At 36.5% G+C, this 15,517-nt stretch overlaps 1 protein-coding gene across 2 annotated transcripts in view; it reads left to right on the top strand.

Annotated features, from left to right (window-relative positions):
• Nucleotides 1-12,965, top strand: part of SNX29 (sorting nexin 29) — a 140,284-nt gene extending 127,319 nt beyond the window's left edge. For both annotated transcript variants that reach the window (XM_050713722.1, XM_050713720.1), the window contains 2 exons: nucleotides 7,721-7,839; nucleotides 11,261-12,965. In XM_050713722.1, coding sequence (XP_050569679.1) covers nucleotides 7,721-7,839; nucleotides 11,261-11,289 — 148 coding nt within the window. In that variant the 3' untranslated portion in view covers nucleotides 11,290-12,965. The remainder of the gene's footprint in view (nucleotides 1-7,720; nucleotides 7,840-11,260) is intronic.
• The last annotated feature ends 2,552 nt before the right edge of the window (nucleotides 12,966-15,517 follow it).

A 15,517-nucleotide genomic window follows, 5' to 3' on the forward strand; every position in this document is an offset into this window, starting at 1 on the left:
TATTGGCACAATTAGGCAAATTAGAAGAGCTGGTGAATCTCTCTTTTTTCACCACTTGGCATGAAAGATGGAAGTTTTTTTTTTTTTCTTTTTCTGTTCTGGGTGAATAAGAGGTGTGTAGGTTAGAGTGGTAAATATGTAATGCCTTTTACTGGCTTCGTATATGCTAGTGTCTGAGAACACACTTCCCGTAAGCTTTCTGTTGTTACTTCCAATGCCAAACATATCGATCATGGGCTGTTTAGAAGCTAATTTGGTAATTAAAGTTGTCTCCATGTCACTTTTCAACGCAAACAACTTGTGAATATGGAGGAGGAGGTGTCTGGCTAGTCTCCCTGTAAAGCACTGCTGTCTCAGCACACTGAAATTGCTACTCGTCAAACAGGAATTTTACTCTGTCGATTTTAACGTACATGAGGCATTGTGAATCCTGATGCAGGTCTTCCGTTTTTAGTTACCTCAGTGGTTTTTAATAAAAATGTATCCTAGATCTTTCTCTGCTTTCCTTAAAGATAATTACAGTACTAACAGGAAAAAGCAAATCCAGATATTCACCAAACACGGTTCTTCTAAAAGCAAATCCTACCTTTTATATGAACAACCTTGGAACACGTTCTGCTTCTGAACCATTTGTTTGTTCAATTACCCTTCACTGAGCAGTGGTAGATTGTAATGCTTACTCAAATTTGGCTAACCCCCGTAGAGTAGAATGCTGTTTCCTAGGTGAAAATGGATGGAATAGCCAAACTTCCTGTCTTTAACTAATCATTGCAATACACAAAATAAGTATATCAATATAAAAAAAATAGTACATTATAGTGAAGTTCCTCTTATATGCATGTTCGGTGATTTGTGGCTTTCTAGTTAGTTGTGAAGGGATCATTTGCTTCAGAACTGTATTTACTCATCATTTTAGCTGGAGTACCACCAAAAATGGAAAATAACCACTCCCTAAAGTAATAGACTTTAGGTACTCGAATGTTAACTGGTGAAAGGTCATTATTGTAGGGTTCTGAGCGTTTCCTGAATGAAAGAGTGTGCATGCCATCCAAAATTAGACATGGGTATTCCTCATTTTGTAGACTGTGACTAATGCATTCTAAACATTCATTGGACAGTTAGCATCTTGGTATGCCAACTTCAAAGTGGAAGAAAAAAGGTCTGGTCATCAGAATTCTGTAAAGTGTCATGGTTTACAGAAAAAAACAAGTATCAATGCAGATGATGTTTATGAAGAAAATCTTTGTGCTGATACGGAAACTCATTTGTAGCATGAGAACGTTCAAGTTAGGATCATTTGGATTATAACAAATTAAGCATGATTATGAGTTGGAAATTATTTCACAGCAAGAAGAAATTGAATATACTATGAATGCTGTATTTTGTTGTAGAAGTGTGTATTTTGAAGGAGAAGGAGCTGCATGTTAATAAAGCAGTTGGATAGAATATTAGAATAAATGTTTTTCATTTCTTGGTCAATTCAGTTCTAGTCTTGAAGGGAATTGTTTTAATAATTTTAATAATTGCTTTAACTCGACAACTTTGCTCTAATAGAGTGTCTTCAGGAGTTTCAATGCCAAATTGCACTATAGAGGGATTATCTTACCCATGTTGTTCTATTTCTTCTGTAAACAGTTGACTATTTAAACTTCCCAGCCCAGTCATTTGTATTAATAGATGAAGATCACTGCTTCTCGTTAATAGTTGTATTTCTTTTCTGCAGAATTGGAAATGATGATAGGAATGTGGCTCCAATTATTTTTACACTTCAGCAACTGGAAACAAATATATTAGCCAGAGTAACAGGAGTTACTAAAGTATACAAAATGATTTGATGAAGTCTTAGTTAATAGTGCCACTAAACAATTGTTAGAGATGATTGTAGCTGGCAGAAGAAGGTGCTGAAGTGTGTATTGGCAGATCAGAATTACTTACTGCTTTTTTAATAAGGACCTCATCATATAGTATAAGCCTTGTTTAATATTACCTTTTTGAGGAGGCCTGCTGTCTGAATCAAGTTTACCACATTAAGTATTGGGATTTTAACCGGCAATTCGATTATCATGACAAATGAAAATACGAATCACACAAGGAAACAAAAAAGTCATCAAATTTATCTGCCTGCTAATGTTTTCCTTCATGAGCTGTGTTTAATACAACTCAGGCAAAGCTAGGATCATGACTGTCTCCAGAGATGCATTTCCATGTGAGATACGTGAACAACCTGATCCTGAGCTTTGCTACGCTCCCAGGATGTGCTTATTGCTTCTATATTCTATTTCAATTTCAGAGTGTTATGAAAGTATTTCCAATTTCAGGCATATGACTTTATTTTTACTTCTCTCTAATTTTATCCTGAAGAGTAGAAAATGAGATATGAAATAAATTTCTTTATGTAAGTGTTCATGATGTCATTTAAAAGAATGCTGCAGTTCCAGGTGCATGTAAAGAAAAGCACACAAAGTATGCTCTACATTTTGATACATGGACAGCCAATGAATGAAGGGTATGAAGAAACTAGAAGCTGATTAAAAAGACCAGTTATTTTAAGCTGTTTTCTAGAGATGCACCTCAGGCAGAACTTGACACCTAGACAAAATCAATGCATCTGAATTGGTATCCAAACAAATGCTGAGCAGATCAATCATGAATACCTAAAAGCTAAACAGTGACCTGGTGGGAAGAAGGAATTGATTCTCAGCAGGATGCTTTTTTCTTCAGACTGGGACAAGGTGAGAATGCAGAGAACTCGAGCCTCTAGTGCTTGAGCATTCCACTGCTGAACAGGTTCATGCCTGGCAAGTGTCCAGATGCCTGCCAGACTCAGCCTGGAAAATTAAACCCTGTTAGGGCCTCAGTGGCTAGGAAGGTAATAGAATAAAAAGGAGAATATTATGTTAAAACTGAAGTGGTGTAGCTCAGATATCAGATGTAGACTTGAAGAGTAAGTGCTTATCACAGGGACTGGGGGTAGCTGTTCTGGAACAGTTATTCTAAAATAACTACACCCTGGTTTAGATTTACATATTTTAAATTTGTATTTTAATCTGAATAAAACTGTCAGCTGTGGCTGAACCCTAAATCTTGCCCCAAAATACTAACTGAAAGACTGCTTTTACTGAATGAGACAAATGAGAAAGTGGATTTGAAGACATTGCGTGCAGGTATGCTTATTCCTTCTTCCTCAGTCCAAAATGCAAATTGGTAAAAATAGATTGAGAACAAGCATTCCAGTTTCATCGTCACGTGCATTTGCCAGAACTGGTAGGATCACCTTAAGGTGCTCATACTTCTGCCCAAGAGTTCATAGAATATCTGACCTGCTGAACTGTCCAGCAGTTTGAAAAAGTGTCTCATTTAATGCCAGAGACTCTTTAAGTATCATTTGACCTCAAGACCAGAACTAGAATTGTTAAATCAGGTAATGACAGACAGAAGAGGTGGAAGAATAATCTTCCCCTCCTACTTTATTACCATTGGTTTTGAGGGGGGTTGTTCATTCTTTTCTCAAGTTTAGTTGTTATGCTTTCTGGGTGTTCTTAGAAAGTTTGTGTTTTAATTGCAGAGCAAAAAGCTAGAGCTGAAATAAGGAAGTTAGATGGCAAATTCTTGCATCAGTTTTTGAAGTAGGGAGGAAGGAAAGGGGCTTAAGATACACACTTACTAATGTATGACTTTTCTCTCTCTCCCGTTTTTTTTTTTTTTTTTTTTAATACTCTAAACCTTTTGTCATCATACAACCTCCATTTCCATGCAAATGGATCAGGCCAACAACAGCTGAAATTCAGTTTCAGCTCCTGTTTGTCTTTTTGTGCTGGATGCATGAAGATCTAATTCCTTGGTTATAAACTGCTTTCTGTAAATCTGTGTAACATAGCGATTTGTCTTAGAGTTTGGATTGTAATGATAAAAATTAGCTTAGACATTTAAGACAAATTAGCTCTAATTTGATTATTAGATAAATGTAGTTTAGGAGTAGTATCATTTAAATTAGCAGAATTACTTGTGATTTTTATTTATTTATTTACATAAATCAGCGTTCATGCAGCCATCCTAAAATGATCTTATTACCTCAGCCATTCTTATGAAGACAGATGGATATTAGTTCATCTCTCTTCCTTTTAGGGGAATTCATTTTGCATCTTTTGCACTTCTTTCTTTTAATGGTATTTTTCTTCCACAAGGGAAAAGTGACTTCAGTGTTGGGCTGACCCTAATGTCATTTTGTGGATGTGCCAGCAGGAGGAGCTTAAGTATTAAAATGTACTTTCAAAAAAGCAATCACCAAATTATAGTAATTGCACACAACACAGTGCTTTCTTTTGCAATGTAAACTACCATATATCCACAAAGTAGCTGTCTGTCAGCCTGACAGAACTAAAGCGCTATCAGCAGTGTCCATCCTGCTGGCAAATTAACCTAATTTATTTTAAGAAAAGTCCAACAAGACAAAAGAAATATTTTAATTTCATTGTATCCCATTGTATCTATAAGAAGGGCCGGAGGGCAGACCCGGGGAACTATAGGCCTGTCAGTTTGACCTCAGTGCCAGGAAAGCTCATGGAGCAGATTATCTTGAGGGTCATCACGCGGCACTTGCAGGGCGAGCAGGCGATCAGGCCCAGTCAGCATGGGTTTATGAAAGGCAGGTCCTGCTTGACGAACCTGATCTCCTTCTATGACAAAGTGACGCGCTTGGTGGATGAGGGAAGGGCTGTGGATGTGGTTTACCTTGACCTCAGTAAGGCTTTTGACACCATTCCCCACAACATTCTCCTCAAGAAACTGGCTGCTCGGGGCTTGGACTGGCGTACGCTTCGCTGGGTTAGAAACTGGCTGGATAGCCGGGCCCAGAGAGTTGTGGTGAATGGAGTCAAATCTGGTTGGAGGCTGGTCACAAGTGGTGTCCCCCAGGGCTCAGTACTGGGGCCGGTCCTCTTTAATATCTTTATCGATGACCTGGATGAGGGCGTCCAGTGCACCCTCAGTAAGTTTGCAGATGACACCAAGCTAAGTGCGTGTGTCGATCTGCTCGAGGGCAGGAAGGCTCTGCAGGAGGATCTGGATAGGCTGGAGCGATGGGCTGAGGTCAACTGTATGAAGTTCAACAAGGCCAAGTGCCGGGTCCTGCACCTGGGGCGCAACAACCCCAAGCAGAGCTACAGGCTGGGAGATGAGTGGTTGGAAAGCTGCCTGGCCGAGAAGGACCTGGGAGTATTGGTTGATAGTCGGCTGAATATGAGCCAGCAGTGTGCTCAGGTGGCCAAGAAGGCCAACAGCATCCTGGCCTGTATAAGAAACAGTGTGGCCAGCAGGTCTAGGGAGGTGATTGTCCCCCTGTACTCGGCTCTGGTGAGGCCGCACCTTGAGTACTGTGTTCAGTTTTGGGCCCCTCGCTACAGGAAGGACATGGACGTGCTCGAGCGAGTCCAGAGAAGGGCGACCAAGCTGGTGAGGGGTCTGGAGAACAAGTCTTACGAGGAGCGGCTGAGGGAGCTGGGCTTGTTCAGCCTGGAGAAGAGGAGGCTCAGGGGCGACCTTATCGCTCTCTACAGTTACCTTAAAGGAAGCTGTAGTGTGGTGGGGGTTGGTCTGTTCTCCCACGTGCCTGGTGACAGGACGAGGGGGAATGGGCGAAAGTTGCGCCAGGGGAGTTTTAGGTTGGATGTTAGGAAGAACTTCTTTACCGAAAGGGTTATTAAGCATTGGAACGGGCTGCCCAGGGAGGTGGTGGAGTCGCCATCCCTGGAGGTCTTTAAAAGACGTTTAGATGTAGAGCTTAGTGATATGGTTTAGTGGAGTACTTAGTGTTAGGTCGGAGGTTGGACTCGATGATCTTGAGGTCTCTTCCAACCTAGAGTGTCTGTATCTGTATCTGTATCTGTATATTTGATATTTAGAAGCTTTTATATTTACATGTTCTGAAAGATACATATTTAATACAGAATCACAGCCCTCTGAAACCACTACCCCATGCTGTTTTATAAACACTAGAGAATAAATAGAAAACATGAGAGAATAAATAGTATAAAAATAATGAGTAACGATATTCACGTTACTGAAAGCAATCCATGATAATGAGCATAGCTGAAATTGGATTCACATGATCGAAATTTTCTACAGCATCTGAGATAGCAACGTTGAGTTTCAAAATAACATATCATAGGACTGGGTTTGGAAGTCCAGTTATCTTTGGCAACCAATAATTAATAACATACGGTAAATTAATTGCAGAGCTTGGATTTTATTGACAAGAAAAATATAGAATTCAAGACCTAGATTATTATTCTTGTTATTAAAGAAGATGAGGATATATCCCACAGGTGTTTTATGCAGTTTTTTCATGTAAAGGAATTCCTAGTTACCTAGGAAGACTCAATATTATATGTGTGGTGAATCTTAATTCAGAAAAATCTAACTTATTATTTTAACTGTTACTTTAGACCGTTCTGTGAGGAAAGCTAGACAAGTAAAATATGCTGTCATTAAAAGTACTCATTGTTTTCTGTTAATGTTCAATGTCTGAATTGGACACATTTTTCTCTGTACTGCTTTATTATTATTTAGTAAATAGCAGCAAATGTGGGCATTTTAGTTTCAAAGCTAATGGCTACCAGTCATAAAGTTACTCTGTCTTTCAGAAGTACTCTGCTTCCTGCAAGTGAATTTTACACTCAGTCCCAGGACTTGTTAAAGGCCTTTGCTTTGCTAAGATCTCTAAGGTGTTCAAAGTGTTTGAGTGGAGCCTGCATGTGCCTACAGCTTTTTTAGGGCTGTCTGAGCTGGGAGGAAGGTCACTGCAGGAAAAAGGGAACTACACAGGGTAAATTCAGTGATTTAAAATATATATATCATATATGTGTATTTATTTAATACGGCAAGAACTGCAGAAGAGTGATTCTTCCACTATTGACTTGTTATTAACTCACTCTGAAGATAGGTATTACAGTTTTTTTTAATTATAAAAGTACATTTGACTTTGTATGCAGTGTAATTTTATTGCCTAGCTGAGTTGCAAAATGCAAAATTTAGTTTTATTTATTGATTTGTATGTAAGAAGCATAATTAAAAACCATGTGGAGTCCTCTAAGAGAATGGCAAAAGTACAATGCTATCCCTTTATACTGTAGTTTTCCGAGGAGTCTATAGCCTCTGAATATCACCTAGGTAAGCTGGAATTTTCTGTTACTGCTTGTTGTTGAAGTTAATGTATTTCTTCTCAGAGTCTTTTCAAAAAGGCTCATTCATCTAAGACTATAGTCTATTGTGGGTCAGAAGAGACTGAAGAATTCCCAACAGGGATGTATTGCTAATACGCTTCATCACGTAATGATACATCCATCCATAATTAGAGGATTGCTAAGTAGAGCATCATGCAAGCTCTTGTCTATTTTGCTTGTACTTTTATCACTTCAAAATGCTTATACCACCATTTCTGAACTGCAGCCCATAGAGATACGCTTTTATCCTGTGATTTGCAGTCTTCCATAAAGTATTGAAAGTTCTACTAGTTCTCATTTCTGAAAGAGCCCATTTGTAATTCACACTTGAGATACCAGTAGAAAGAATGCAATTCTGTGTAGTTGAAGATGTGTGCTGTACTTTGCAGTCATGTGCCAGGCTCTCATAACATCTGCTTTTTTCATGTTGAGAATAAGGACATAATAATTTGCATATAGCATAAACTAGTTACTTCTGTCTTTGTTTCTATCCTTCCTAGTGACATTCCACCTTCTGGAGAACCAGTAAGCAAAATCAGCCGCTCGAGAGTGACTACCCGCTTCCCTAAACTGTCTCGCAGCCATCAAAGAGAGCCCCGAAGCCTGGAACCTCAGAGCGGTGATCTTTGACCCTTTTTTGTAATTGTGAATGCTGGAACCATGTACTTAAAGTTGTCCTGTGATTCCTTCCTAGCTTATATTTATAATTTAAGCTCCTGAAGAGACTACAGCTGCATCAACTTAAATCCTGAAAAGAGACATTCATAACTAAGGGTCATATCCTGATTAAATACTTTGGAAGGCAGTAATCACTTTCTCAAAAAGAATACAAGAGCTCTTCACTGGGGCTCAGCAAACAGATAGGCATTTTATTTGTTTTCTGAAGCTGCATTGCACATATTCTCCTTTGTTCTTCTGAAGTTATGTTCTTCTGAATTCCTTGTTTGTATTGTGTTGTCTCACTTTCTACATGTACATTTTTCTGGTCCAGACATGGGTATCGTGTCACCACAATTTATTTTCCTTAAAGAACAGTTATAATTATTACTACTTAATATGTCAGAAAGATGTGCTTAAAAGAACCTCACTAATTTATTACCTTTTGTAAATAGAAATACTTTTTTTAATTATTATTGTAAACCTCTGATATACACAAAGGTTTTTAAAAAAAACTTGACAAAGTAGGTGACAAGGGAAAAACAGTACAGGTGTAAAAATAGCTTTTCTATGTTTCTAGTTAGGTGTTCTCAATAGCTTTCATTTGTGGGAAGTAATTCTTTAAAATCAGAGAATGTAATCATTTTTAGTGAAATTTCAGTCTTGCTATAAGGCTGGGTGCAATATTATTAATTTCTACAGACCACCACAAGTATATACAAAATCAGCATGATACAAAAGTGTTTTCAAGTCTTGGGTTATATTTTGTTATTAATTTGTCACTGATGCTACAGAACAGTCCTTCATCATTAACTGGGCAGTTTGGAATTCTTACTCTTTTTTTTTTTTTTTTTTTTTTTTTTAAATCCTTCACGTAGTGATAATTAAGAATTGCCTGTAATGAAAGTGCCTGTTACCCATCACCTCTCGCTGAACAGTAATCTGTGATGGTACTGCTGCAAGAGTGACTGAAAAAAAAATGGCAAGAATTATTACAAGTGATGGAAGTCCTGACGTGGATTAACTGGAATCCAGTTCAGCATCCATTAGCTGTACTGCCATAGGCAGTTAATTGTGTGTTTAGCTATTTTCCTTTCTTCATTATGTTTAAGCAATGCACATCGAAATTTTCTATCAATTGTATTCTGGTTTTCAATTGTGTAAGAACATCTTTCTTCTCAGAAGTTTTTCTTTTGGATAGCGTTAACTTAAGTTGGTGTATCTTGTCATTTTATTATCTGTTAATTTTATTAAATTCTGCCATCAGTAGATCATGAAATCTAATGTTACCCTCCAAGAGAAAAAAAAGCCACCCCAACAACAACTGATGATTAATAACAGACTCTTTACATCAGTGCTCTATCAAAGTTCTGGCAAACTGGAACTTCTGCTTTTCAGACCTGTGACCATTGTGTATTCTTTAGTCAAGCACGGTCCAGTTGTTTTGTGACACTTCTCGAGTAGGGATTCATTACATACAGCGAGTAGTGTCTGTGGGCTGGTACAAAATTCAGAATCCAAAAGGGCAGCTTGGGAGCTAGCCAATTTCTTTTTTTATTAAAAGATGAATAATTATTGGTGTCTTGTGTAAACTAAAACAAGGCATTTATTGAAGAAGGAAGGAAAGTGACTATCTTGTCAGTTAACACCTCTCCAAACTCTTCAGTCTGATACACTGCTGACATGTTAAAGTTTGCCTTTGTTGGAAGGAAAAGTAGCTTTAATGATGGCCCCAATTTGAAACAATTTTAAATTAACTTTTCAGAAAATAGAGCCTTGTTTAGTAGAAATATGACGCACCTCTATTAACACCAAATTGCAAGTAAATCTGAAAGAAATCGTAGTGTGGTATATTTTGTGATTTATCTGTTTGTCATGTGAGGCTTTTCAGGAAATAACTCACAAATTAAAGGATTCCTTATTCAGAAAGTTGCAAATGGTAAGAATTCTCATTTAGCATAGCCTAAATTAAATTTTCTTTTTTAGTTGCTTAGAAGAAATTTTTCTTGTCGCTACATTTGGCTCGTAAAATTATTTCATTCCTCATTATCTTGTTTCTTGTATTTTTTAATGTATGTATGTAGATCAGACGAAAACAGTAAACTTGTTTACTGTGTACAAATTGTTCTTTATTAACTTTACCTGAATTGTGTATCAGCTCCTAAGATTACAGTCTGCAGTGTTCGCTTTGTGATACAAGATGGGGTAGTGGGTGCGTTACTAATCCATTTAAATACTCATCTGTGGTTTCTCTAAAATCTCAGAAGCTAATTAAATTAAGCCTTTCTTTACAAGTCAGCTTTCCCTATTCACCTGGTTACTTGTGAAGTAAGGTGCTTGCATGACTGCAAGGAGATAGGTGTTGATATGAATGCCCACATTTTTATCACCTCAGGACATTCTAAAATGCCCTGTCTTTCTGAGAATTGTAATTTTCTGTCACAAGTTCCACTTTTTCATTTATTTATCAAAATCAGGGAAGTCTGTTGATGAAGGATGACCAGCTGTTATTAAGAATCCTAGCATAGATATATTGCTTTTACAAAATACCTGTAACTGTAGCGATGATTCTACCAATTTGAGTGATCATACCACTTCCTCCTGTGTCACCTAATGCCATGCATGTAATTACCATTTTCGTACATCTCATTTCTTTTTCTACTAGCTGAGAGCTCTTAAATCCCTATATCCGCTCTATGGCTTATGCACAGTGAGTTGATGGGTGCAGCCAGTTCTTGCTGGGTGCTTTGAACATCTCCGTAATCACAGAATAGAGGACTCAGGCCAATCTGATCCCTGTTATTCCTGCAAGCCTTGGACTACAGAGTGGTATGAGGCAGCGTGGAGAAACTTGCAGTATCATTTCCATTTCAATTCTGTTTTATCTTTAGACATACTTGGATTCTAGGGCTGGTCATCTGGATCCTTTAATTACTATTCAAAACAAATTGTGAAAATAAATGGCATTACTTTTTAATTTTAATGCTCTTCTCTTATCACATGCAAAATGAACAATTTCCTAAGAAATACTGGGCAGGCAAGACTTGCATCTTTTGCAGATGTGATTGTCTATCAGTATTATTATTAATTAAATAAATTTTAACTGTGTTTTTTGAGAACCTCATTTATTTAGAGATTTTGTCATTTGTTATAGAGAATGCATTGTATTGGCTTTGCTTTTGCATTAAATCAAGTTCCTCAGTAATTATAATAAATTTCCAAGGTTTATATGAGGCAGGATATTGGCATAGTTATAAAGGTTTAAATTGATATGTCCATTAAATCACATTTTAGGAAGATCAGTAGTTTCAAAGCCAGTCTTTTTTTATGGAATATATTGTTGATGTGATAGTTGTAATCAAATTATATATACTATCTTACAGAACCTACCACAAGTCATAAACCTTCGTGACTGGATTAATACAAGTATTTAGAGAAAGGACATAACAGTATTAAAGATAATTGGTTCAAAATTGTGACCCATTGCTAAGGTACATTTTTTTGTATTACAAAATGTTTTGTTTTATAGAGCGGTATCTGCATGGTAGCTGTCAAATTAATTAATAAGAACCTACTAATAAATGGGGTTGACTGACTCGGAGCAGCAAGCTAATAATAAATGAGACGCAGTAAGCCCCACGTGAACTACTGATACTGTCTGTCAGGACATATTAATGATTTAAAAAATGATATTTTGTTAACAGAATCAGTTATTAGTACTTTCAGACATGGATGTTGTTCTCTTTGCTTCAAAACAGGCAGGAATCATAGTTCTGCTATAAATTTTTTGCCATTTCAAAGGTTCATCCCACCCCCCTCCACACTTGTGGAGAATTACAAGAATATCTTGTAATTCTGAGGACAGATAATCTATACCTGTGGATAGAAATACAGTTCCCTGCTTATAATTCCCAAGAGAAACCTGTGGAACAGCTGTTTAAAAGAAAGAGGAAGACTTTTTTTTTTCTTACAAACACATTTGTCTCCTTGTAAACAATAATACTTCTGTACTGGAGCTTATGTCACTTCTAGAAAAGTGGTTAAACAACTCAAGAAAGTAAAGAATTTTTCTCCTTCAATTTCTGTAGGTTAGGATATTTCAGTCAACATCTTCTATCACTACATGGAATATTAATTTGATGAATATCTAGCCATTTCAGTAGTTTCTTAGCATTACATATTGAAAGAATCGCTTTGATGTATGAAATTATATATATGAAATATAGAAATATCAGTTAACCTGCTTTATGTTTCACATACTGAATGGAAGATAAAAACTTCCTCTACACAGTGGTCTGATACTGTACATTTCATTTATTTCCTACTCTGCACTAACTGTACTTTTATTCTGTCCAATTATAGATAACAGATAATCAGAGCATACTTCTAGTCAATGATAGTAGCTTACTTTTTGGTTAATAATAGCATAGAAAACACCACTGAGATGTTTAGAGAGGAATGAATTTCCCATATTTACAAATTGCTGCAAATACCAGGACTTTAAAAATACCTTTTTTTTTCCATCTAAACAAATGTATTGCAATTCCCTGTAGGAGGAATCAGTTTGCTTAAAAAGGCTTCAGAACTGCTGTCTGTGTCATGACAGAAGTTAGACTGTGGTAGCTGGTTTGAAAAGTGTTAACTATTTAGGACACTAAAAATTACAGAAATGCAAATTTGGTTGAATATCTAATTCTGAAAAGGTGCATTTTCTTTCTTCCTGAACACTGAGATAAACAATTAAGTTTCTTGTATGTGGGACCAAACCTGCTGGCAAGTAAAGAAGCTGGATTTCCCTTTTGATTTGGGGAATTTTTTCTTTTGTTCCTTTTAAACTGTAAGAAAGATTGTATTAATTCTAAAACATATATATGTACAGTATCCACCTAAGTATTAATAAATGGTTTGTAATATTATTTTAACTTGTTATGCTAATGTTTACATTATAGAATTTTTAAGCAAATGTGTATATATAATTTTCTAAATACTTTCTTGTATTTTTTTTTAAATATCCTGTGGTAATTTTGTTGTAATCTGGTTGAAATATGCTACTTTACAAGGGCAAAAATAAAAATTAACATCTTTTCACATTTGAAATAGAGTATGTTTACACCTCATTTGGTCTTTTCAGCTGTCTCGTAAATGATTCTGTGATTTGTTCATTTTTTCAATGAGTTTCTAGAATGATGTACATCGGTGTCAGACTTTAATTTGTTAAATAGTCTTATGTCGTCTTACAAGAAGTCGTATTTATTGACAGAAATCTGGAATATTTCAGTTTATAATCACATATTATATAGAACACTCGGTAAAACAGAAAGGAAAACTATGTCAAGTTTTTTTTCTTGAATGTTTTCTTTTTTATTGAGATATTATGTATTTGGCTATTCAGACTGACACTTTCATATCTAGTTCATGACTGGATGCTTCAGTATCACGTGAAAATGAGCTGCTGGATTTGGTTGCTTCATTGAAGAGGGAAGTTTTAAATTGAAGCCCTGGTATACATTTAATCAATTTCCAGCTAACAAACAAAGCTGTAATTTAAAAAAAATGTAGTGTTAGTTGGTTCTAGTACTCACAGAACAGTTTGCTGATTAATTCAATTAAAAATTTTCAAGACAGAACTGTTATACAGAGATCTAATTAGTTGAACTGCTCATCTTTTAAAAAAAAAAAAAAGTTGTACAGACACTTACCATAAAACTCATAATGATGTTTAGGCATCCACATCTTTTAAAACTGTGGTAGTCGAGGTATCTTTATAGGAGCTAGATAACAGAACTTTATTTGAAATTGTCTTTGCAATCCATAGGATTTTCTTGTTTCTAAGCAAATGTGGATGAGACTTGTAGAATACTTCCAGTACTAATAATAGCTACTAATAGTTACAGAGTATAAGCTTTTCGTATCTCAATTATTTGAGATCTTAGGCAAAATTGTACTTACGAAGTTGTAACAAATAGCTTCAAGCCATATTTTTTTTTTCAGTTTCTGTCTGCTTGAGGTGTACCAGACCACAGACAGCTCCAGGTTATTGACAGGTCCTTGTCTTTTGGCTATGAGAAGTTAAAGCCCTCACTGTGCCGGATGTACAGAATTTCAGCCCTGTAGAACAAGGCTCAGTTCTAAGAGTGTTTCTTGGCCATTTGAGCTTTATTTTCTGGTCTAACAACATGTCAGAGCTTTTTTGCTGCTGTGGGAAGAGTAAAGTCTGATCATCAGAAGAAAGGCAACTAGTGCCATGTTGTAGATTCAGAAACCTGGGCCAGAGAAGCCTGGAAATAAGAGAGTTTATGTAAAAACCCTTATGGGTCTGTGGCAAAACCAGCGGCTGGCCAAATTTAACTGTTATTGTCCTGTTGGTGAGATACTGCTGCTTAATTAATGCTTTCAAAATCCCAAAAAAAGCAAGATAATTTAAAGGTTCTGCTGATTTTTCCACAAATCCAGGTGAAGATTAGGTTGTATTTGGGGACTTGTGCTGCCTTGGTATTTCTATATGGGCCTACAGAGTTTAAGGATTTTCTCTTTTCAGGAAAAGATCTGCACAGGATTTCCTGCTTTTCTTCCCCCCAGAAATTTTAAGGAAATGAGGAGAAAGCTTTGCAGACAAGATCTGCCAGAAGAAAAGAGCAAAGATTATTTTAAGATAATGTTTAAAATGAGATTCTTGCTACTGCTCTTCAGTCTTTCCAAATGATTTTCTAACTAATAAATACTGTAAGTAAACTTCGTCTATTTCAAAAATTAAAATAATAGAGAACTGATATTTTGTTATATTGTAAGTCATGCTTGATTTTATGTTATAAAATAATTGTGCAAATGATGGCATGTATGTGTATGTCATGCTCATTTTCTGAATTTTTCGTGCAATTTTTTTGATCTGGATAGTAGTAAGTATTTGTTATATGTGGTTTCTAAGTAGGATGATGATAACTTTCTTTTTACTACCAATAGAATACTCCTGCTATTTTCAATATTTTTTTTAAATTTCCCAGTATTTTAATTTTCATTAACTTAGGCCATTAATTAATTGCACCATTAGATTTCGTCCCATCGAGCTTTCTTCTGAGCAGCCCATTGTGCTCTTCCCCAGCTGTGTGCACACACGGTGGTGCCTCTTACAGAGTAGGGTGAGCCTCTGAGCTTTCTGTGTTGGTTTTTGTTTGGTTGTTTTTTTTGTTTTTTTTTTTTCCAAGTGCCAGGCATGCGGTGGCTTGTGCTTTTTCATTGTCTGTGAAGCTTTATGTACTCTTTTTTTGTGCACTTGGACTTTTGCTCTTTACACCTTCTTCTGTTGAGCTTGTGATATTTTGGGAGTTTCTGTTGGATCACAAAGACCTGCCCACCCCCAGTTTTCTATAACTCATATGCCTGGCGAATTTCTCTTTACATAGTGCTTCATCTGACTGTCACTAGTTCATTTTTTCTTTGAAGAATATTTTCATAGTTCATTTTAGTCCTGGTGCTATCTGTTTTTCAGATGCAGGTGAGGCACAAGAAGGGTTTGTTTTCCTCAGTGTCCGAGTCCTAAGTCATCAGCTTTGCATAAGATGAGCCTCTTTATAGCAAATGCAACTCACGTCTGCCAGAGCTGTCAAATACAAGGCCTTTCTTTTGGAATTACTGTTACAGTA

Source organism: Cygnus atratus, chromosome 15 (assembly GCF_013377495.2).
Source record: "Cygnus atratus isolate AKBS03 ecotype Queensland, Australia chromosome 15, CAtr_DNAZoo_HiC_assembly, whole genome shotgun sequence".
Lineage (NCBI taxonomy): Eukaryota > Metazoa > Chordata > Aves > Anseriformes > Anatidae > Cygnus > Cygnus atratus.